This window comes from Phoenix dactylifera, chromosome 2 (genome assembly GCF_051530095.1).
Source record: "Phoenix dactylifera cultivar Ajwa chromosome 2, Ajwa_hap1_PhDact_Kaust_v1.1, whole genome shotgun sequence".
Taxonomy (NCBI): Eukaryota; Viridiplantae; Streptophyta; class Magnoliopsida; order Arecales; family Arecaceae; genus Phoenix; species Phoenix dactylifera.
In genome coordinates this window covers 44,335,001-44,352,527 of record NC_143191.1, presented here as the reverse complement: position 1 = coordinate 44,352,527, position 17,527 = coordinate 44,335,001, and the positions used below count along the sequence as shown (strand labels likewise).

Below are 17,527 nucleotides of genomic sequence, written 5' to 3'. Positions count from 1 at the left end.
TTGTCAGCATAGCTACATCACCAGACAATGTTGTGGCTATGGAACGTAAATGTATAATATCGGCAATTTCTCTTCATATGAACAGTATATTGACAGAAGAAAGAGGAATTCATATTGTTAATCCCAAAGCTTACAAAGGTTATGCAAGCACAGATTACATAATACCTCTAGGGATGAGAACTTCGTGAGCAAAAGAGGGATCTCCAGAACAGGCTTCAAAATCCACCAAAAGCATAAGATAGGATTGCAAAATACATGAAACCAGTAACTGAAGTTTGAGACTAGCAAAATGGTCATCTGCACAGGTACACATACACAATGTATGCCAGGATTTGAGCAAAGAAAAATTTGTGTTTGTCCAGAGACAGGTAGTGATCAGACAGCTTACCCATGAAGCAAACTGAGAGCATCTGAAAAGCCAATCATGATACTCAACATTATGTCCTTCAAGGCTGCTCTTCATAAGTAAAAACATTTCATAGAAAGAAAGGCATGCTCCAAAAGCAGGTAGAATGTGTAAAAACACCTTTCCCAAAAGGCCTATCCTGATGTTCTGCAGAAAATATGAAAATTATGAGCACTGGAAAAAAGAAAAAAAAAGAAAGAAAAGAAGACATATATCACAGAAGATAAAAGAAAGAAGCTCCAAGCCCCTCAATTCCAGAGTCGTAATGAAGAAATCAAAAGATGACATAGGACTTGAACACTAGTCAAAAGTCCAAACAATACAAAAATGAGAGAACAAAGAGAAATCAGATCAAATCAATGATAAAGACTCGCACAGACACAAATAGAATGGTGACCACAACGACAAAAGGGTAAGGCAATGAAAGACACTACGTTGAGAGAAAAGAACTAAAACATTAGTAAGAGGAGCAAAATTCAGAAAATCCTAGCCAAAAGAAGAGCTGACAACAGCTCAAAGAGAACAAAGAAAAGAAAAAGAAATACAGAGAAAACATATATTAAAGAGGGAGTACCGCAGATAAGAGAGCAAAGCTAGGATTCTAGGAGCGACAAGGGAACCAAGTGCCCATTAGAAGTTACCCTGGTTGTTGTAGCGTTCCTTTTATTTACTCCAAGAACTACGACCGCAGCTACAGTGATCATATTTGCTCCAAAGCCTAATACTGTGCAGTAAGTTATGGAAAAAAAGATTCTCGAACAAGAAAAAGAAGCAAGAATATCACGTTAATCTATTTACAGAGGCATAAGGCATGAATCAAGACACTAAGAACCCAAAAAGGATATATATTCTCGAAGCAGGGCGTGAAGCTTTTCCCATCCCACACCTGCAAACCAAAACGAAAGCCATTAGCAAAGAAATCAAGAATTTGAAGAAGCCTATTTTGGCGAAGAATTAGGGTTACATAAACCGCAAGAAGATCAAAACGACGGAAATAAACATATCAGGCAGAGAACAAGCTCTGGATCATGACCTATGCTTCCAAGAAACTACCGAGAAAAAGAATTCGAGAAAAAGGAGACCAAGAACTGCAACAGCTCTTGGAACGGATCAAAAAACTACCGATAAAAGAAGGGGAAATCGAGTTTCACAAATCAAAGATAAGACACCAGAACAGCGAAGAAAAGGAAAAAAATGCAAGAAAAAAGAAGAACAAAAAGGATTCAAATCCAAAAAATGAAGAGAATAAAGGACTTACGATGGGAGTTTTAGGGCATATGACGTCCATAGAAGGGAGGAGGAGCCGAGGAGGAGGAGATGAACAGTGAGCGAAGAGACGAGGAGAGACTGAGAGTGAAGGGGAGGGGGGGGGGGGGGGGGGTGTTGGGGAGGCTTATAAGGGAGCCCGAAACAAGAAGATGGGCGACGGGGAGGGCCGGCTTGGTAATTTCGGGTTCTTGGAGTGGCTTTTCCTTAAATAGGTCGAGAGTCTGGTTCTTGGGACCGCTGGGGCTATGCTGCTCGGTGTCTCTTCTTATCGTGTGCATAAATTTATGTATCCGGGAGAAGGATCAACCGACTATGTTAGCGTCATGATAAAGCGTTGTGGCTTCTTTAGAATGACGCTATATAACGAGCGGTCTGGATGGATTAGCATAGTTAACTCGTACGAACGACCGTGTTTCGTATATTACTTATATGCGGACGTATAGCTTGGCTTGGGGAAGGATGGGTTGCGGTCAACCGAGAAAGGGCTCAAGCGAGATTCGCATGCGAAAGCTCGTCGACGTAAGCAGGAAAAAGAGAGGTATGTGACCCCATTCAAATTCCCCTGGAAGGTCGAAGCCGCCTATTTTCCGTACAGCCTCAAGAATTGAACATCGATAAACGGTCGAGTTTTCCTTGGACCATGTTGATATATGGGGGAGTTGATGGGGGCGGTCTATAAGCGGTCGGTAAAGAAAGGTATCCTCCGAGTCAGAGAAGCACTTGGCTTGACGGCTGCCTGTCGAGGGTGCACGGCCAAGAGTTTTGCCATCCAGAGGAGTGGATTCTGTTGAGGCTTCTTCTTCTTGAAAGAGATATTTCTTTTAGTTTCGGTGATTGGAAACATGCGACTCATATTAAATATTGTGATGCGTGCATGATTTATGCCTGGATGCATAAATTATATAGCATGAATTTCTTTTTTGAGAAAAATTATGTGGCATGAATTTCGGACTGATAATTTATAAACTGAATAAATATATTTTTATAAAATATATAATAATTAATATAAAAAATAAAATTAATAATTTATTTTAATTTATTTTTATATGATTAAGTAAGGATAATTTTGGTATTATATAATCAATGATCTTGGATTTCTATAGACTATCAAACAAGTTACTCATGAATATTTGGAGATCTTTAATCACGAGAACATAATCATACCAAATGTAATGATCGTAGATCATTATGGATCAAATTATCCCATATTGAGGATCACCTCAGCGATTCCTTTTGGGATACCAAACGTCACCCGAAAAAATATAGTTCTCTTAAGGCCATGTGTTCCGTTTTATGGTTCCTCTAGTTAGCTCGTTGGAAACTTTTAAAGATACATAAACTTAACTGCTCAGAATGTTTTATTAAGCTTCATCTTGAGCATTAAAATTTTTAAAATTATCGATCCTAAAATTATTGCGTGTCTACTAGACCATTCCTAAATTGGAAGAATTGAGCCTAGGCTTTACTAGAGCACAATCCAACAGTTGAAAATGCTCTAGAAAATGAAGCCTTGTTAATGTATTATTGTATTAATAAAGTTTTTCTAAATAATTTTATATGGCTTTTATTACTTTTTTCCCTTGCTTCTCACTGTCATTATGTGAACATCAACGAGGCAGAACCAACCTCATTAAACAGACAATGCAGTATGTTTTGATCAATGAAAGATTGCTAAAAAGATCCTGATCAGTGATGACAAGTCTCCAAACTTGTGCTATTTCAAGAATTGCAATCAGGAGACATCCGATGGCGAGGAGAACGGGTTGGGGTTAAGATCAAGTATTTGGCACATATAATGCACTTGTTTTGTCCAAGAGAATGAAGCATTTGATAGATGGTTGTGATAAATATTCTTTCAATTTAATACATAAAAGAATAATATCAGAATAAGATGAAGGAGGCATAAACTTAACACCATTTAGAAGTGATATGGAATGAGTGGAGCTTGAGTGGCAGGAGGTGGAGACACACAGGCCCAAATCCAATAGTTTGCAGCTCGCATTAGATCAGTGGAAACCTGCACCATCTTAGCTGTTGGGGGATTGGCCTATTTGATTTCCAATGCCCAAGTCATACCCATAGAGCTTAATTTAGAATTAGAGCTTAGATGTGACTTGGGTGGCCGAGATCTAGCGTCCACAGAATGATATGGCTGTTTGAAAAAAATTCTAAAGTATGTTTGGCAGAAAAGGTTGGACTTTGAAATGGAAATGGAAATAAGTCTTCCATTCCAACCTTTTGTTTAAGAAGAGTCTCATTTTCATTTCGATTTTTGGAAAGAATGAGAAATGCTCCAAATCTTCAAACTGATTCGAATTTTTATTTTGATCATGAACTAAATGTATCGAAAAATATGGTCATTTCAATTTTAGCTGCGAATCAAACACATGCTTCTAGTGTCCTATGTCCATGGTCTTAAGGCCAAGCATGTTGAAAATTTTGAGGCTGGGGGGCTCTGATCCGACCCAGTGATATTCGAGCGAGAGGCATGAACCCCATCCTCTTGGATCATGCTTTGAAGTCAAGTCGGGTTAACATTATCGTTTCATATGGCCTCGGTTTTTGTGACCAAGGCCTTTGGGCTGTATTTGATTGTCAAAGGTAGGCCAGATTGAGACAGGTCCTCGCCTTGAAAGCCTGATCAAGGGCCTCGTGATGGCTTACAGCTATCATCTATTCCGTTAATACTAAAATTAAGGTTTTGTTTATGCTCAGCTCTCCACTCACCGTAAGAAAATTAATATGACAGGATTTAAATCCTTCTCACATTCTATATTAAAATAAAAATCATGTACTAATCAATTAGAAGCTATAAATAATAATTTTTAATTACTCATTCATATAATATAACAAAAATTTAGCTATTGAAATTTTCTATTTATTATAATTAGTTGCATTACTAAAATTGATATATTCGGCCATCATTAGAGTTAATTACTTAATGTATAATAGAAATTTGGCTAGTCTTATATCTATTAGAACTTGTTACAATCTCATACTACATTTAAAAAATAATTAGAAAAGAAAAACATACTATATTAGAACTTGTTAATGACATAGGTTTAATGACGGAAGTTTCTAGTTGGTTATAATTAAAATTTATTGTTTCATGTGCAATAAAGTTTGACTATTAAATCTTTCTATTTATTATAATTTGTTACACTGCTATATTGCATTTTAAAAATATTTTTTTTAAAAAAATCATATCCTTTGTATTAAGCGGGATATATATTAGTTCCGCGTATATCGAAATCCAACCTATACTTGACATGTAGCTAGAAAATGTAACCATGAATTAACTTACAAGTCCCATACTAGAATGGATATACGACGCAATGGAAAAAAATATTTTTGTTTTTGAGGATGCTATGCTAGAACCAAAACTTACCCAATCAAACCAAAATGGATCCAATTCGCGGTTTATTTCATGCAATTAGATTATAGCGGAGAAGAGCCATGAGCTAGCCTACTGAGTGGATGAGTCAAAAGACACCGGCACCAATTGTGCTGTAATCCGAGGGCCAAGATTGGACCTAACCTTCTTACAGACCGCAGCCCTGTTCCTGATGGTGCTCATGAATGACCACCTTCTAAATGGTTCAGGCTACGAACCCATTTTTACCTCAGATGGGTTAATGATTTGGCTCCCTTGCAAGATTTCATTAACATAACCAATAAAAGGATGCAAGCCTTGTGTAGAATCAGCAAGCCAGCAAGCCACTAAGTCCGGCCCAAAAATAAATGTAGCAACCAAAGCCCAACCCTGAACTAAATCCAAAATTGTCAATCATGGAGTTTTAATCACCATTTACAAATTCATGTTATAATTTGGACCATGCTTAGGGCTGATTGGCTTATATGTTATTCAAATTCTCTCGAGGTGGTCGAAGCGTTGTTATATAAATTTGATGAAGTTGCTTTCAATCTTGTTGCTTGGGACTTCAAGTGAAACCTGACTAAGATTTGCTGACATGCGCAACCCAAGTGTGGCCTAAGTTAAATATGATGGCCTGACTCAGACCGGATTAAAGTTCTGGTGGGATTAGGTTTAGATAAACCAGCTCATGTTGCACCCCTATATTAGCAGCTTTTAAGACACGGCAAGGGTGGTGTCCTGTTGGAGTCATGCATCCAATATACCTAATGAAAAAATATGTAGGGTTTCCTTATGTGCATAGATCTAATAATGAGAAAGGGAGGAGTTGTGTGGTCCTCAAAAAGCTCATGATAACTAGGAAGCATCACAAGAAAAGCAAGCCCTTTTGTTTTTTATAATCCACTCACAACTTTCCTTGGCAGATGGAGATGCATGATTGCCCATCATTCCATCAATCTAGTACTCGGTTGAAACTTTGGACCCATGAGTTCATATGGCAATATCATAAGTAACACCTCACGCCATGAATGCATGCCACATTGCCACTTGATTCTCTCTCTCTCTCTCTCTCTCTCTCTCTCTCGGCCCGGGTCCAGCTCAGTTGGGGCCATGTTTTGATCATATATACTCGGCATGACATTCTTAGCCATGATCAATTTTTCTAAACACTTTCTTCTTGGTTGATACCCCTAAATAAAAGAAGAGGTACCACAGGTGACTCGAGAGCATCTTTTTGGGAGAATCTCACGGGAAGAGACGCAATGATACGTACAAACAACAATGTAGATATGAGTGGGACTCTAACAGCATAAAATGCATAAGAACACAAAGAAATGAGCCACTTGTACTAGTTTTTACTGTGGTTAGTTATGTTAAACAAGATTCGAGAATGAAATGGAGCGTTCTATTAGCATTTGCACCGTTATAGTGCGATCGAAGGGCTACGTCGATGTCGATCGTTTGGTAAGTTGCAGGGTCAATTGATGAGAAGTGAATGAGTAACTTTTAATTACGAACTATCCTTAATTCTTCGATACCTAAGAAATCATCACATTTCCTGGTAGTTAGGCCAACTCATTCAAATGAGCTTTCAAGATCTCTGCTCACCTCGGTTTTTTTCAGCAAGTTTCAGTATCCCATTATATGTATCACAATCAAACACATGCAGGTGCAGTGATTCCAACAAGCTAATGGCTTGTCCCAGAGGCTGCACGCTATCTTGATTTTTATTTTTTCCAGTTAAAACATAAACTCCAGCTTACCAAATAGGCCAGTAGCTATATATAATGTCCAATCCTGTAACCGGGTGGATACAAGTCACGCCTTGTATATATACTATAGTTTCGACATGGATTAGATAGATGCTACTTGGTTTGCTTTGCTTGCACGTAGTCACTTTGATATCGATATACAGGTCCTTATAATATTTTGCATCAAAGAAAAAGTCCATATAATTTCTGGATGGAGATATAATTAGTAGTTGCCACCTTACGCCAGAAAGAGTCATGTACTCGATGCCTCGGTCCTGCATATTAATCCTTGAACTTATCATTTGTTGCATGACATAGTATTTTCCAAAGGTGACTAGGAAAAGCGGCTGCATGATAATGGAATCCATGCATGCTCATCTCTTTTTCTCCTTCCAACTTGTCATTCCCTTTTCCCTTGCATAGGCCATAGTTAATAGGCTACTGGCATTAATACTGATCCTGATCCCTTTCAATTTGGGACATACATATATTCCGAGACAAACTATTCAATCATTCAACTATAGGTCAAAAGGGTGGTGAAAGAAGAAAAAAAAGGAAAAAAGGCTTTATCATGCAACAGTTCGTTGCATCCAAAGTGGTCCGGATGAAGCCATTACGTGTGAACTAACAATTGTGTACCCATAAACTAGGCTCTCCTGCCCTCTCCAGTGGTTAAGGATCCTTCCTCTCTGTTCAACCTTTTAGCTCCCTATCCTTTTCTTCCTTTTCATGTAGAGAGTGACCCAAGGAAGGCATGCTTCGGTGATGGTGGTCTTGTTTCAAACCTCAGCTTTCTACCTGTTTGTTTGTTTGCTTTTCTCGGATGACACCTGTAGAATTGCCAACCACTTGCCTACTTTGTTGGTTTGGCAACATGAAGTAGGGTTCATGAGTGTGGTCAGGTGCATGAGCAATGCAGTCTTAAATTATCCAAGGACACAATTAGGCAGGTCTGCATGCATTCTGGAATGCATCAAAGCTCGTGGATGCTCACCCGCGCAAATTGCTTTGTTGTATCATTGTATTCATGTCTTTAAATGTGATGTTTTGCAACCTCATGATCAAGTGGGGCTAACAGGAGGTGTTGGATCCTGCTTGGTACTGAATAAACCATATTTTGTTGACATCCAACGTAGTGGCCGCATATTGATGGTCCCCTGCATGGCATGACTATTGCCAGTAAGTCTACAGTGGGCAAAACTAGATACAAAGATGTTGAAAACCTTATAAAATGCTTAGGCCTCAAGCGCATCTAATTAAGATGGATAGGTCTCCTTGCAAAAATTAAAATTAAAATTAAAAAACATAACATGGATATATAGGTCATCTATGTATTTAAAAGATTGATATCCTTCTCTCTCTGCCGGACTTGGCCTAAATGGCTTACATGATGCAAATTAGCCAATAAGAGAATTCAAAACTATGGAATAATGTTGGAAGAGTAGAACTCTTTTAAGGATAAGAGTGGGTATACCATCATCTTAGGAAGGATTCAAGATCTAGTCTATGTTCGCAGCAACCAATATAAGTGGCATCAGGGATAGGGGAATAGCCCAGAGGAGAATGAAGTCGAAGTAAGGCTTTCTAAAGCAGATGTACAAATGAGTGAGTCAGTCTAGAAAATAATTTGCAGCTCTAAAATTTGCATTTTGAGAGGGTCCAAAAAAGAAGTGGTTAATTGCCAATCTACAGCACTGGTCTTGTTGTGATAAAGAAACACATTTAAGGTTGTAAAGGAAAGATGAAAAAATTGCATGGATGTATGATATCATTGACCACAATCTTAGAAAATATAACGTTTCATACAGCCTGGGATAATGGAGCAAAACTGTGAGCTGCAAGATTAAAACCTTGCGACTTGAAATGATGAAAACTCCGAGCACGATTAGCCAGCAAGACAGAACCCGTGCCTGAGCAATTCGAGCTGGTTCAGTCGACCCGGTTTCCCAGATGGCACGCACAGCGTACTGCATCCCTCCCTATGCATCGAATTGCCCAAAAAACGAAGGTCTTAAGACTCTGGAACCGCGGACCACTCGAATACGGCCTCGGATGGCGTTGAGACCCGGGTTGTTTTGGCGTTGGGAAGTCTGAAAAGAAGCTTGGGGGAGTTGCATGCCATGCCCACGTTTATACCGTCCAGGCTTCCGTGCCATTGGAAAAAGATTAGAACCAAGTTAGGAGGACGGATAGAGGAAAGCGTTTCCATAACTTCATCTCAGCTTCATATCAAACCACATATTAAAAATCTAAAATTTAAAATTTAATTCAAAAAATCCACCTAAATCATTTGGATGGCCTTTGCTTTTATGACATGCAACCTGGTTCATTGTACTATTATTTATATATATATATATATTAATATCAACTCATTTTAGACTCCTTAGGGTTTTTTTTTTTGACCGAGTTGTCTATCTCCATATACCCGGTTAATAAATTAGAAAACAACCAATATTCTTGGATCTAAATTTGATTTACTAAAGTCAGAAAGGTCCCGCTGCATGTAAATCATTGGGAAGGGTTTAGGTCTACATGAGGAATTTAGACAAATATTGGGTCTGGTTGGAGTCTGCATGATATGTATGACTAAGTCAATTACGGCATTATCCTATAATTAACTTTCATGGAGGAGAAAGGGGCTTGATGAATCATGTTGGACTACATCCAGACTAATATAATTCAGTCAAATCTTTTGACAAAATGAGTGAAACTTGTTGGTTACTGTTTACGATGCTAATCTCGTGGGGTCCATAATTGTATATGTTTTATTAATGACATTGTCGTAAATCATCACAACGATTATTATGCCCACAAACTTGTACCTTTACTGCACAAACACACAATCTTCGAGTCCAACTGTTTAAAATAATCACCAAGAGAAGGGGTCCAGCACAAGATCAATGCTGAAAGAAATTCGTTTTTGGATGATGACATTTCATTTCGCAGAAGCGAGTATATTCAAGCACTTAGTGGTATATCCTCTTGCATTTAATGAAATCAGGGGTTTGAATCGAAACTGTTTAATAAGTTAGAGCAGAAATATTGACCAGTTCTTTACTATCATCTACTTAAAGAGAAACATATGCGATATCTACTGAAAAAAGCACTCAAATGCTCTTCCTAATATTCGCCAAATGCAGTTAACCCCGGAGAGTAGTTGAGGTTCTGCTCAAGTACACGATTTTGAGAATAACCTAGTCAAGTATTTTGCCATTAATCTTGCTTCACCTTACAACTTAAGAAAAGGGCATAGATCTACAGAGTCTTACCTTAGGTATGAAAAGATTGTTCCTGTTTTTAGATTCGTAACCTTCAAGTCATGACGGAGCAGCTTGCACCAAGACAGAAGTGTAAGTGAAGGTATACTTGTGCATTTATAATATAAATTAGACAAGATCACTGCAAGAGGACCAGAAGTAATGGGGCCTCTAGGCGTGGGTTGGGTATATAAGGAGGCAATTGTATCAATCGGTTATATCTCCTGACATAACTATGTGAATGCCTAACAATTTACCTAACAACAATACTTCCCTGTGTACTTTGCCCCCCTTTTTACACCTGATGCAATTTGAACCTGTTCACTTGAGGACCAAACGAGCCGATGAAAACTACATTGCACCGGTAGGAGCAGACACTAGTTAGTCAGGAATAGGCTGTTTGATTCGAATTTGCAAACCGAGAGGTATGAAAATGATATTATGAAAGGAGCCTCAATGATGTGACTTTAGCGGTGGAATGTCTCTATTTATTAGATAATGGTTAATTCTTACACGCGTATGGATAAAGTCTACCCTTCATGTGATACGTATTCTTGATGCAAGTTTGTATAAAGAGGGAGGCTATTTTTGTTTCGTTGGGATGTAGGTACTTTTTCTTCTCCTTTCAAATGCATGCACGTAACTTCTAAAGGCATCTTCCGACTTCTAGCAACCACAGGTGCCCCATAATTTTTTTTTATAATACAGGAGGCCGGCCAGTAAAACAGCCGCTCAGTTTTTATCGAAATATAGAAATAATTACAAAAGAAGAAGAAAAAAAGTTACAAAGAGTTAACAGATTAGATTATAGAGAAGTAATATGAGATCATCGAGGTGGTAGCACGGTTGGAACGGGGTTAAGATTCCACTGAAGTGGCTCAGGTTCGAAATGCGCAGGCATCGATTAAATGCGGAGACCAGATGCCTTCCGCATGGTTTGCCCAATGGAGTCACCATCTGTCTGCCGGTACTTAGATGGTGCTGGTGCATGTAACGTACTCACACGTGAAAGGGGCTGCCATATTAGTAAGGCTCCTCCGCGGATAAGAAGGATATGAGTAAAACATGTCTATCTGTATCGAACATTCTCTAGCAAAGAGGGGGCCCAGTGGAAGTTGCTATGCGGGTGAGGTTCTTCCCACCCCTTTCTGCCCTTTATATATATATATATATATATATATATATATATATATATATATATATATATATATATATATATATAAAACAGAGAAAATAGAGAAAACCAAAAGTCCTGTATTGAAATAATCAATTTGATCACATCCGAATAGCGTGAGATACCAGAAGTTGCAGTTCTTGTCTGAAATTTTTGGATTGCAGCAGCGAGATTGTGCAAGAGAAGACAACTGAGAATGATGAGTACCAGCATAGTCAGGCTCCATTTAACAAGGTAGATAATCTCTTTATTTTATGTCATATTTTTGCGTCGGGTTGCAGAAGTTGGACCAAAAAAGAGAATAACGGTAAAGTATGCTGTTCAAATAATTTTAGTGGAAAGTAATGCCACTCACATGCTTCAGAAATTCTAACATATTTTAATTATTTAGATCTAGATCAGTAGGCTATGTTTGACTTCATCTGATAGGGCCAAAGAGACCGGTCATTCTCTCATGAAGCCACGCTCCACAAAACAATACAAAAAATACCGATCAGCCTGCAGTACACTAAGCTTCATTTCATGTTCCTAATCACCTCCAAGGGTTCATGGACGATGCGATGATTCGCTGATAGCAGGCAGGTCAGCATGTGCTGAACAGTGTCTCTGCACTAAAAGTTTAGTAGGAAATTGATGTGGCACCAATTAGCACAAATTTTCTTGTAGTTTTTCATGATGATGAGATTCTCACCGGGTTTGGCATGAGGAAGATGATTCCTACAATCAAGAACTATGATTGGAACTATAGATGGTGAGCTCAGAATAATGGTTGTTCAAATCCAATCCCCCTACTGCCAATTAACAAATCAATTAACTTCCGGTCCTCCCATTAACAAAGCTCACAACGATGCATGCCACTGCCGGGCCCGTAGGGTACAGGTATCGGGTTGGCATCTTTCGCACGAAGAAAGATTCACCTTCGAGCCTGTTGCTATGCGATGTTCGCAGACTCTTAGACGATGATGGTCTCTCGTGGGCTACACATGTCTATAAAAAAGCGAACAACGCGGCTGACTGGGTGGCCTCATTTGCGGCCCACTCCTTTCATTGGTGGTAGCGGCTCGGGCTTACTGTGCTTGTCTGATTTTTGTTGATGCAGCCTTGAATTGTGCGACGTCAATTTTGGTAGCAAAAAATTGTGGGTTGGTTCCCCTACGTATGTGAGGGTTCTCATCCAAATGTGCTTGAATTTTTTTAAATAAATCAAATTTATTAATCTATTTTTTTTTAGAAATTATAATATAAAATATCTAAAAATTCAGAAAAAATATTTATTTCCACAAAAAAGATCCAGTATAATTAGTAAGTGAGCATGGTTCATTTTCGTATTTTGACCTCTTAAAAGATATAACATGTAGCGAATGTAGCTGCGAACGCTCCTAGTTGACTACTATTTAATATATTAAAAAAAATACTGTAGAATATTTAGTTAGTATTAATCTTCTTTCTAGTAGCAAAAATAAAGTTAGTAGAAGTAAACACCAATTTATGACCATCATATTCTTTTTTTTGGGTCCATCCCTGAAATTTAAATGTGCTTTTTTAATCATCAAGGTGCAAGGATGGGGACAGAATACAAATGGAATACCAACATGCGCGGCATTATTTTTCGTGCTTCAGGTGGAACTATTATGGAAGACTTTGTGAAAGAAATTACAAAAACATATTGGTTGCTCGGAATACCTAACTGCTCATTATCATCATTTTCTCTATTCTTGGCCTTCGGATGAATTGGTTTTGTCCATTACAGTGCATTGACTAGGAATGAAGCAGAATGCTCACGATAGACTATTTGTCTTGTGATTGAGATGGCTAGGAATATTATGGAAGATTTTGTGAATATAAAAGCATATTTGTCCCTCAAAATACTCAATTTATCATCATCACATTTTCCCATCTCTAATTTTAAAATATATTAAAATTGTTTATTGTAGCGCATTGATAAGTACAAAAGAAAATGAAGCCACTGAGGTGGTAGCTCAGTGGAACTAGACCTTACTTCTAACCCCATGGTTCCGAGTTCGAAACGCGCGGGCGTCGATTAAATTGAGGAGACTATATGCTCCCTGCTCGGATACGTGGACTGGGAGGGTTTATTGGTCTGCTGGTAGCCTCGGTGGTGCTGAGATGACGTACTCACACGTGGGTGTTGATCCCCGTGAAGGAAGCCCATGGGTCAAAAAGGGCACGTGGAAACTTGCGACCCGCATCGAACATTCTCTGGTGGAAGAAGGTCCAGTGAGGGCTGCTATGCGGGTGGATTCATCCCTCCTCCTCTCCTATTTTTCACCAAATAAAAACAAACAGAATATATGTATTATTAGTCTAGTGGTCCAGATAGAGATATCTTATGAGATTGTGTCAATAAAATATCGAAATAAGAAATACAGTAAAAGCTCAGAAAAAAACATTCAAAAAATTCAATTATGGTGCATTGTGGCAATCTTTTGGAGTAGTACTGATGTCCTAAATGATGGAACAACAGAAAAGCTTTACAGCAGACAAGTGACTTTTCTTAGTGCAATTTTAAATTATTATAATGAACAATAAAAGAAATGCACCCATCATGAATTGTTAAGGTGGGCAAACTCCAGAATAATAGCAAGCTTGCATGTGAATTGGGTGGATTAAGATTCAATCTGTATACAACCCAATTTTGTCAACTGCTCAATGTAAGCTGGCCATGGGTTCCGTATCAAGATTAAATTTATAACTGGATTAAGTATTGACATCATAAATCAATGACTAACCTAATTAGACCTCAACAAATAATCCATTTAGAAGGAAAAAAAAGAAACTCAAAAAATGAAATCTAAATCTTGAAAGTTTTTTTTTCCAGCGAAACATAGGATGGAAGCCTAGCTGAAGTATGTTGAGGATATAATCCCATATCAAGTCAATTCTTTTGGTTGGTACACCTGAGTATGTTGAGTATAAATTCGATCAAAAGCCAACGTGAACAGAGACTTGATTGGGGCTCAGCAAGCAAGGAGTCAGAACTGGACCTGCATCTTACACCAGCACGGATTAATTATGTAGAGCCTATTTGATATTTTTTTTAAAAAAAATGTAGAATTTAATATAAAAATATTTAATTACTTTATTTTTATTTTTTAAATATTTTTTTATGATTTTTTAAAAACATGGAAGTGAATAATTTTCACCGCTGGCGTGGAGAGCGTTGCCGTCCGTCGCACCTCTCGCCTACCCCTTCCTCCATTCCGTCAACTTCTTCCTTCCCTTCCACCTGCTCAACTCTATCACTGCCGGCTGGAAGATCCTCCGTGAGTTCTACCCATAGATCGTGGTCGGCGCCGACGAATACGTCACATGAGCTGTGCTTGGCTGCAACTTTCTCGAGCATCAAGATGGCGAACTAGGAGCAGGTGAGGAGGGCCATGGGGTGGAATCCTTCTTTTGGATTAGGGATCTGACCTTGCCGGGATAGTGGATCTGGGTGTCACCATCGTCGGAGATGGCTATCTGGAGCAGCGGAGTGTCGGGTGGGGTGATGAGGCTAGAGTACATGGAGGCATCGGAGGCGGAAATCCAGCAAGCAACGCTGGTATCGTCCGGAGAAGCCATGGCTCCCGGTCTGAACATGATCAAGCATCTCCTCTTGGTGTTGCCTCAGTCGTTGGCCACACTTTCTTAGCCTGACATCCTTTGAGAATGAGAGCATCCCCTCGTTGTTGTTCCCTTAGAAGTCGCTCCTGTGGATTTCTTATTCTTATTCTCAGTGGAGATCTGGTGGTGCAAGAAGATATTACAGTTGGTGGTGACGCTGGAGAGATTATTGTTTTAAAAAATAAACATAATATATTTTTTACTGTCAAAAATCTGAAAAATGGAAATAAAATTTTTATTTTTGACGTCACATTTATCCTTTAGCGTGTAGCAGTGTAGAAACATTAATCTAGGGCAATATGTAAACATTCCAGGATAAGAAAAATGTAATATTTTAAAAAGTTAGCGGCAGGAAATCATCCTGGTCCCCCACTTCCGGCCGATCCAACATCCCACCGCCGTAGATTTTCATTGAGAGTGAGTGAGAGAAGGAGAGAGAAGCGCCGCACCACCGAAAGCGACGTCTCTTTCTGTCTCTCTGGGCGCACGGCTTCCCGCAAAATCCTACTCTTCTTGGATGCGAGAAAAACAAGCAGGCATGCAGCAGCGAAACAACCAACCATAATAACGATAATTGATATAACAAAAGAAAAAAAGAAAAAAAAATAATAGAGGAAGCAAGGCAGCGAGATAAACCATCATCATAACACGATGCGATAAGTTCACCACCCTCCCCCCTCTTTATGACTCTCAACTACAACGACCACGACGACGACAAGGAGGTCATCATCTCCGAGACAAGAAGATTAGAGAAGAGAGACACAGAGGTCGCGGTAGCGAGCAATTAATTCCGCTTCCTTGCCCTGTTGCGTTTTAAGTGCTAGGAGGAGGAAAGAGCTGAGAAGCGAGGGCTAGGAGGGAGCCTTGGCCTTGGCCGGCGTACGGACGCGGGGAAACAGGGATTTAAGTGGACGGTGAAGAGCGGTATGGTGGAGTGGGCTTGAGAGGAAGTGAGGTGAGGGATTGGGGGGTGGGGGTTTGAGTAAGGGGAAGAGATGAAGTTTATGAAGCTGGGATCGAAGCCTGAAGCATTCCAGTCGGACGGGAGCAACGACAGGTGAGGCTTGGTTATGTGCTTGTTCTTTGATCTCTGCTCTTTCTTCCCGCATGGTGGATTCTTTAAAATAAAAATAATTTTTTGAATGAGATTTAGCTATTGCTTGGTCGTTTTGATTTCTAACGTTTTCTTTTTTTCTGTAACTAGTATATCTAAAATGCTGCATGTGTTATTTAATTCTCTTAGAACATTTCGCTTTTAAGATTATGGGGTTAGAGTTAGGGTGAAATGCAAGCAATACAACTAGTTTTTTTTCCCCCTTCTTCTGTGGTTATGCTGCTTTGCTCGGGATGGGAGAGGCACTGTTTTTTCCGTTCCTGGTCGCAGGGGTGTTCTTTCGGTTAATTATACGGAGTTTTTAGATTCAAACAGTTCTCTCTATGGGAGGTGGCCATGAAACAGAGAGCACATTGCTGTTGCTCCCTGTTTTCTATGGCTTCTTGCTCCATGGATTTTACTAAATGTTTTTGAAAAATGGGATTTTCTTTACAAAAAAAAGGCGCGGAAAATAAGAAAAGGAGAGACTTTGCAATCCAATATATCTCATCAAAGTGGAAGAGTAGGTGCTTTTGAAATTTCGAATCTGGCTAGACTTGATGAAGAGTTCTTTGCCACCTTGTATTCTGTCCGCCGCTACTTTCTTGAATATTTGTGGTGCTGGAAAATCCTCTTGTTCCTGTCTGCTGTCTCTTTTAGGACCTAAATTTTTCCAAGACGAATTGGTCCGTGCTTGCCATTTCTCTGGTCTTTTGTGTTTGTAACTTGGTATGGTAGAGATGAAAGCATTATAAAAGATAGGCAGATCCTCTTTCCCCACTGACTAGCCGCTAAGCTACTCCCCTTTGCATTCTCCACTTCTTTTCTCTGCCCCTTGATATTTCTTGGTCACAAGCCTGATCCAGATTGGTTTCTTGGGAAGCAGGAGCAGATGTTTCTTGCATGTTTCCACTGTTTGAGCTGCTGCAATGCTGCATACGTAAGGATGAATGATAGAATAATTGTAAGAACATGACTGAGAGGTGATTTTCTTGTGATAGAAGAGTGCACAAGTAGTGCCGATATATGAAGTGCGCGAACATAATTTGACAGAGCAACACTGATCTGAATAGGAGCTTGACATTTACGTAATGGTTGTGATGTTAAAACTAAGGTTTGGGAGTTAAAAACAGAAGTGCATCTTGGTCTTGAAGCCAATAATTTGGTGTTACACAATGTGTCCTATCGAGAGCAGATTAGATATTGCTCGGAGACCCATTTACTGAGACTGTATGAAAGAAATGCCAAATCATTCACTGGACGGGCATGACAGTGGTTCACATGACAACATCATTCTCGATCATCTTTCTCAAATCAAATAAAGCGAAGTAGTCTTTTCCAACACCTTTCTCAAACATCTTTCTAGAACTAGATACAGCAGTTCTTTTGTAAATCAAGAACTCAAGCGACTGCTAATTTGCTGGCTTTCCATCAGTAAGTAGTTCACATATGCCGCTACCTGATTTAGCTGTTTTCATAGTTGTGGATCTTTTTTTTAAAAAAAAAAGTGAAATCAGAGGTACTAGAAGTTAGGCCTCCCATTATTATACTCAATGAACTGGTGATACATACAA

The 17,527-nt window shown here is 39.2% G+C and overlaps 2 protein-coding genes across 4 annotated transcripts in view; one reads left to right on the top strand and one right to left on the bottom strand.

Annotated features, from left to right (window-relative positions):
• The window catches only part of ABCC13 (multidrug resistance-associated protein 11), a 45,579-nt gene extending 43,798 nt beyond the window's left edge, over positions 1 to 1,781 (bottom strand). For 2 of the 3 annotated variants that reach the window (XM_008805482.5, XM_008805483.5), the window contains exons 1-5: positions 1,665 to 1,781; positions 1,252 to 1,292; positions 1,048 to 1,132; positions 389 to 553; positions 166 to 297 (exon numbers count right to left, since the gene is read on the bottom strand). In XM_008805482.5, the coding sequence (XP_008803704.4) occupies positions 166 to 297; positions 389 to 553; positions 1,048 to 1,132; positions 1,252 to 1,292; positions 1,665 to 1,694 (453 nt within the window). In that variant the 5' untranslated portion in view covers positions 1,695 to 1,781. Of the gene's footprint in view, positions 1 to 165; positions 298 to 388; positions 554 to 980; positions 1,133 to 1,251; positions 1,293 to 1,664 lie in introns of those variants that run through there. The other variant, XM_088716561.2, reaches the window with a different exon arrangement.
• Positions 1,782 to 15,556: 13,775 nt separating this feature from the next.
• The window catches only part of LOC120106191 (phototropic-responsive NPH3 family protein NPY1), a 6,868-nt gene continuing 4,897 nt past the window's right edge, over positions 15,557 to 17,527 (top strand). Inside the window, exon 1 of the mRNA XM_039119101.3 lies at positions 15,557 to 15,917. Coding sequence (XP_038975029.3) covers positions 15,856 to 15,917 — 62 coding nt within the window. The 5' untranslated portion in view covers positions 15,557 to 15,855. The remainder of the gene's footprint in view (positions 15,918 to 17,527) is intronic.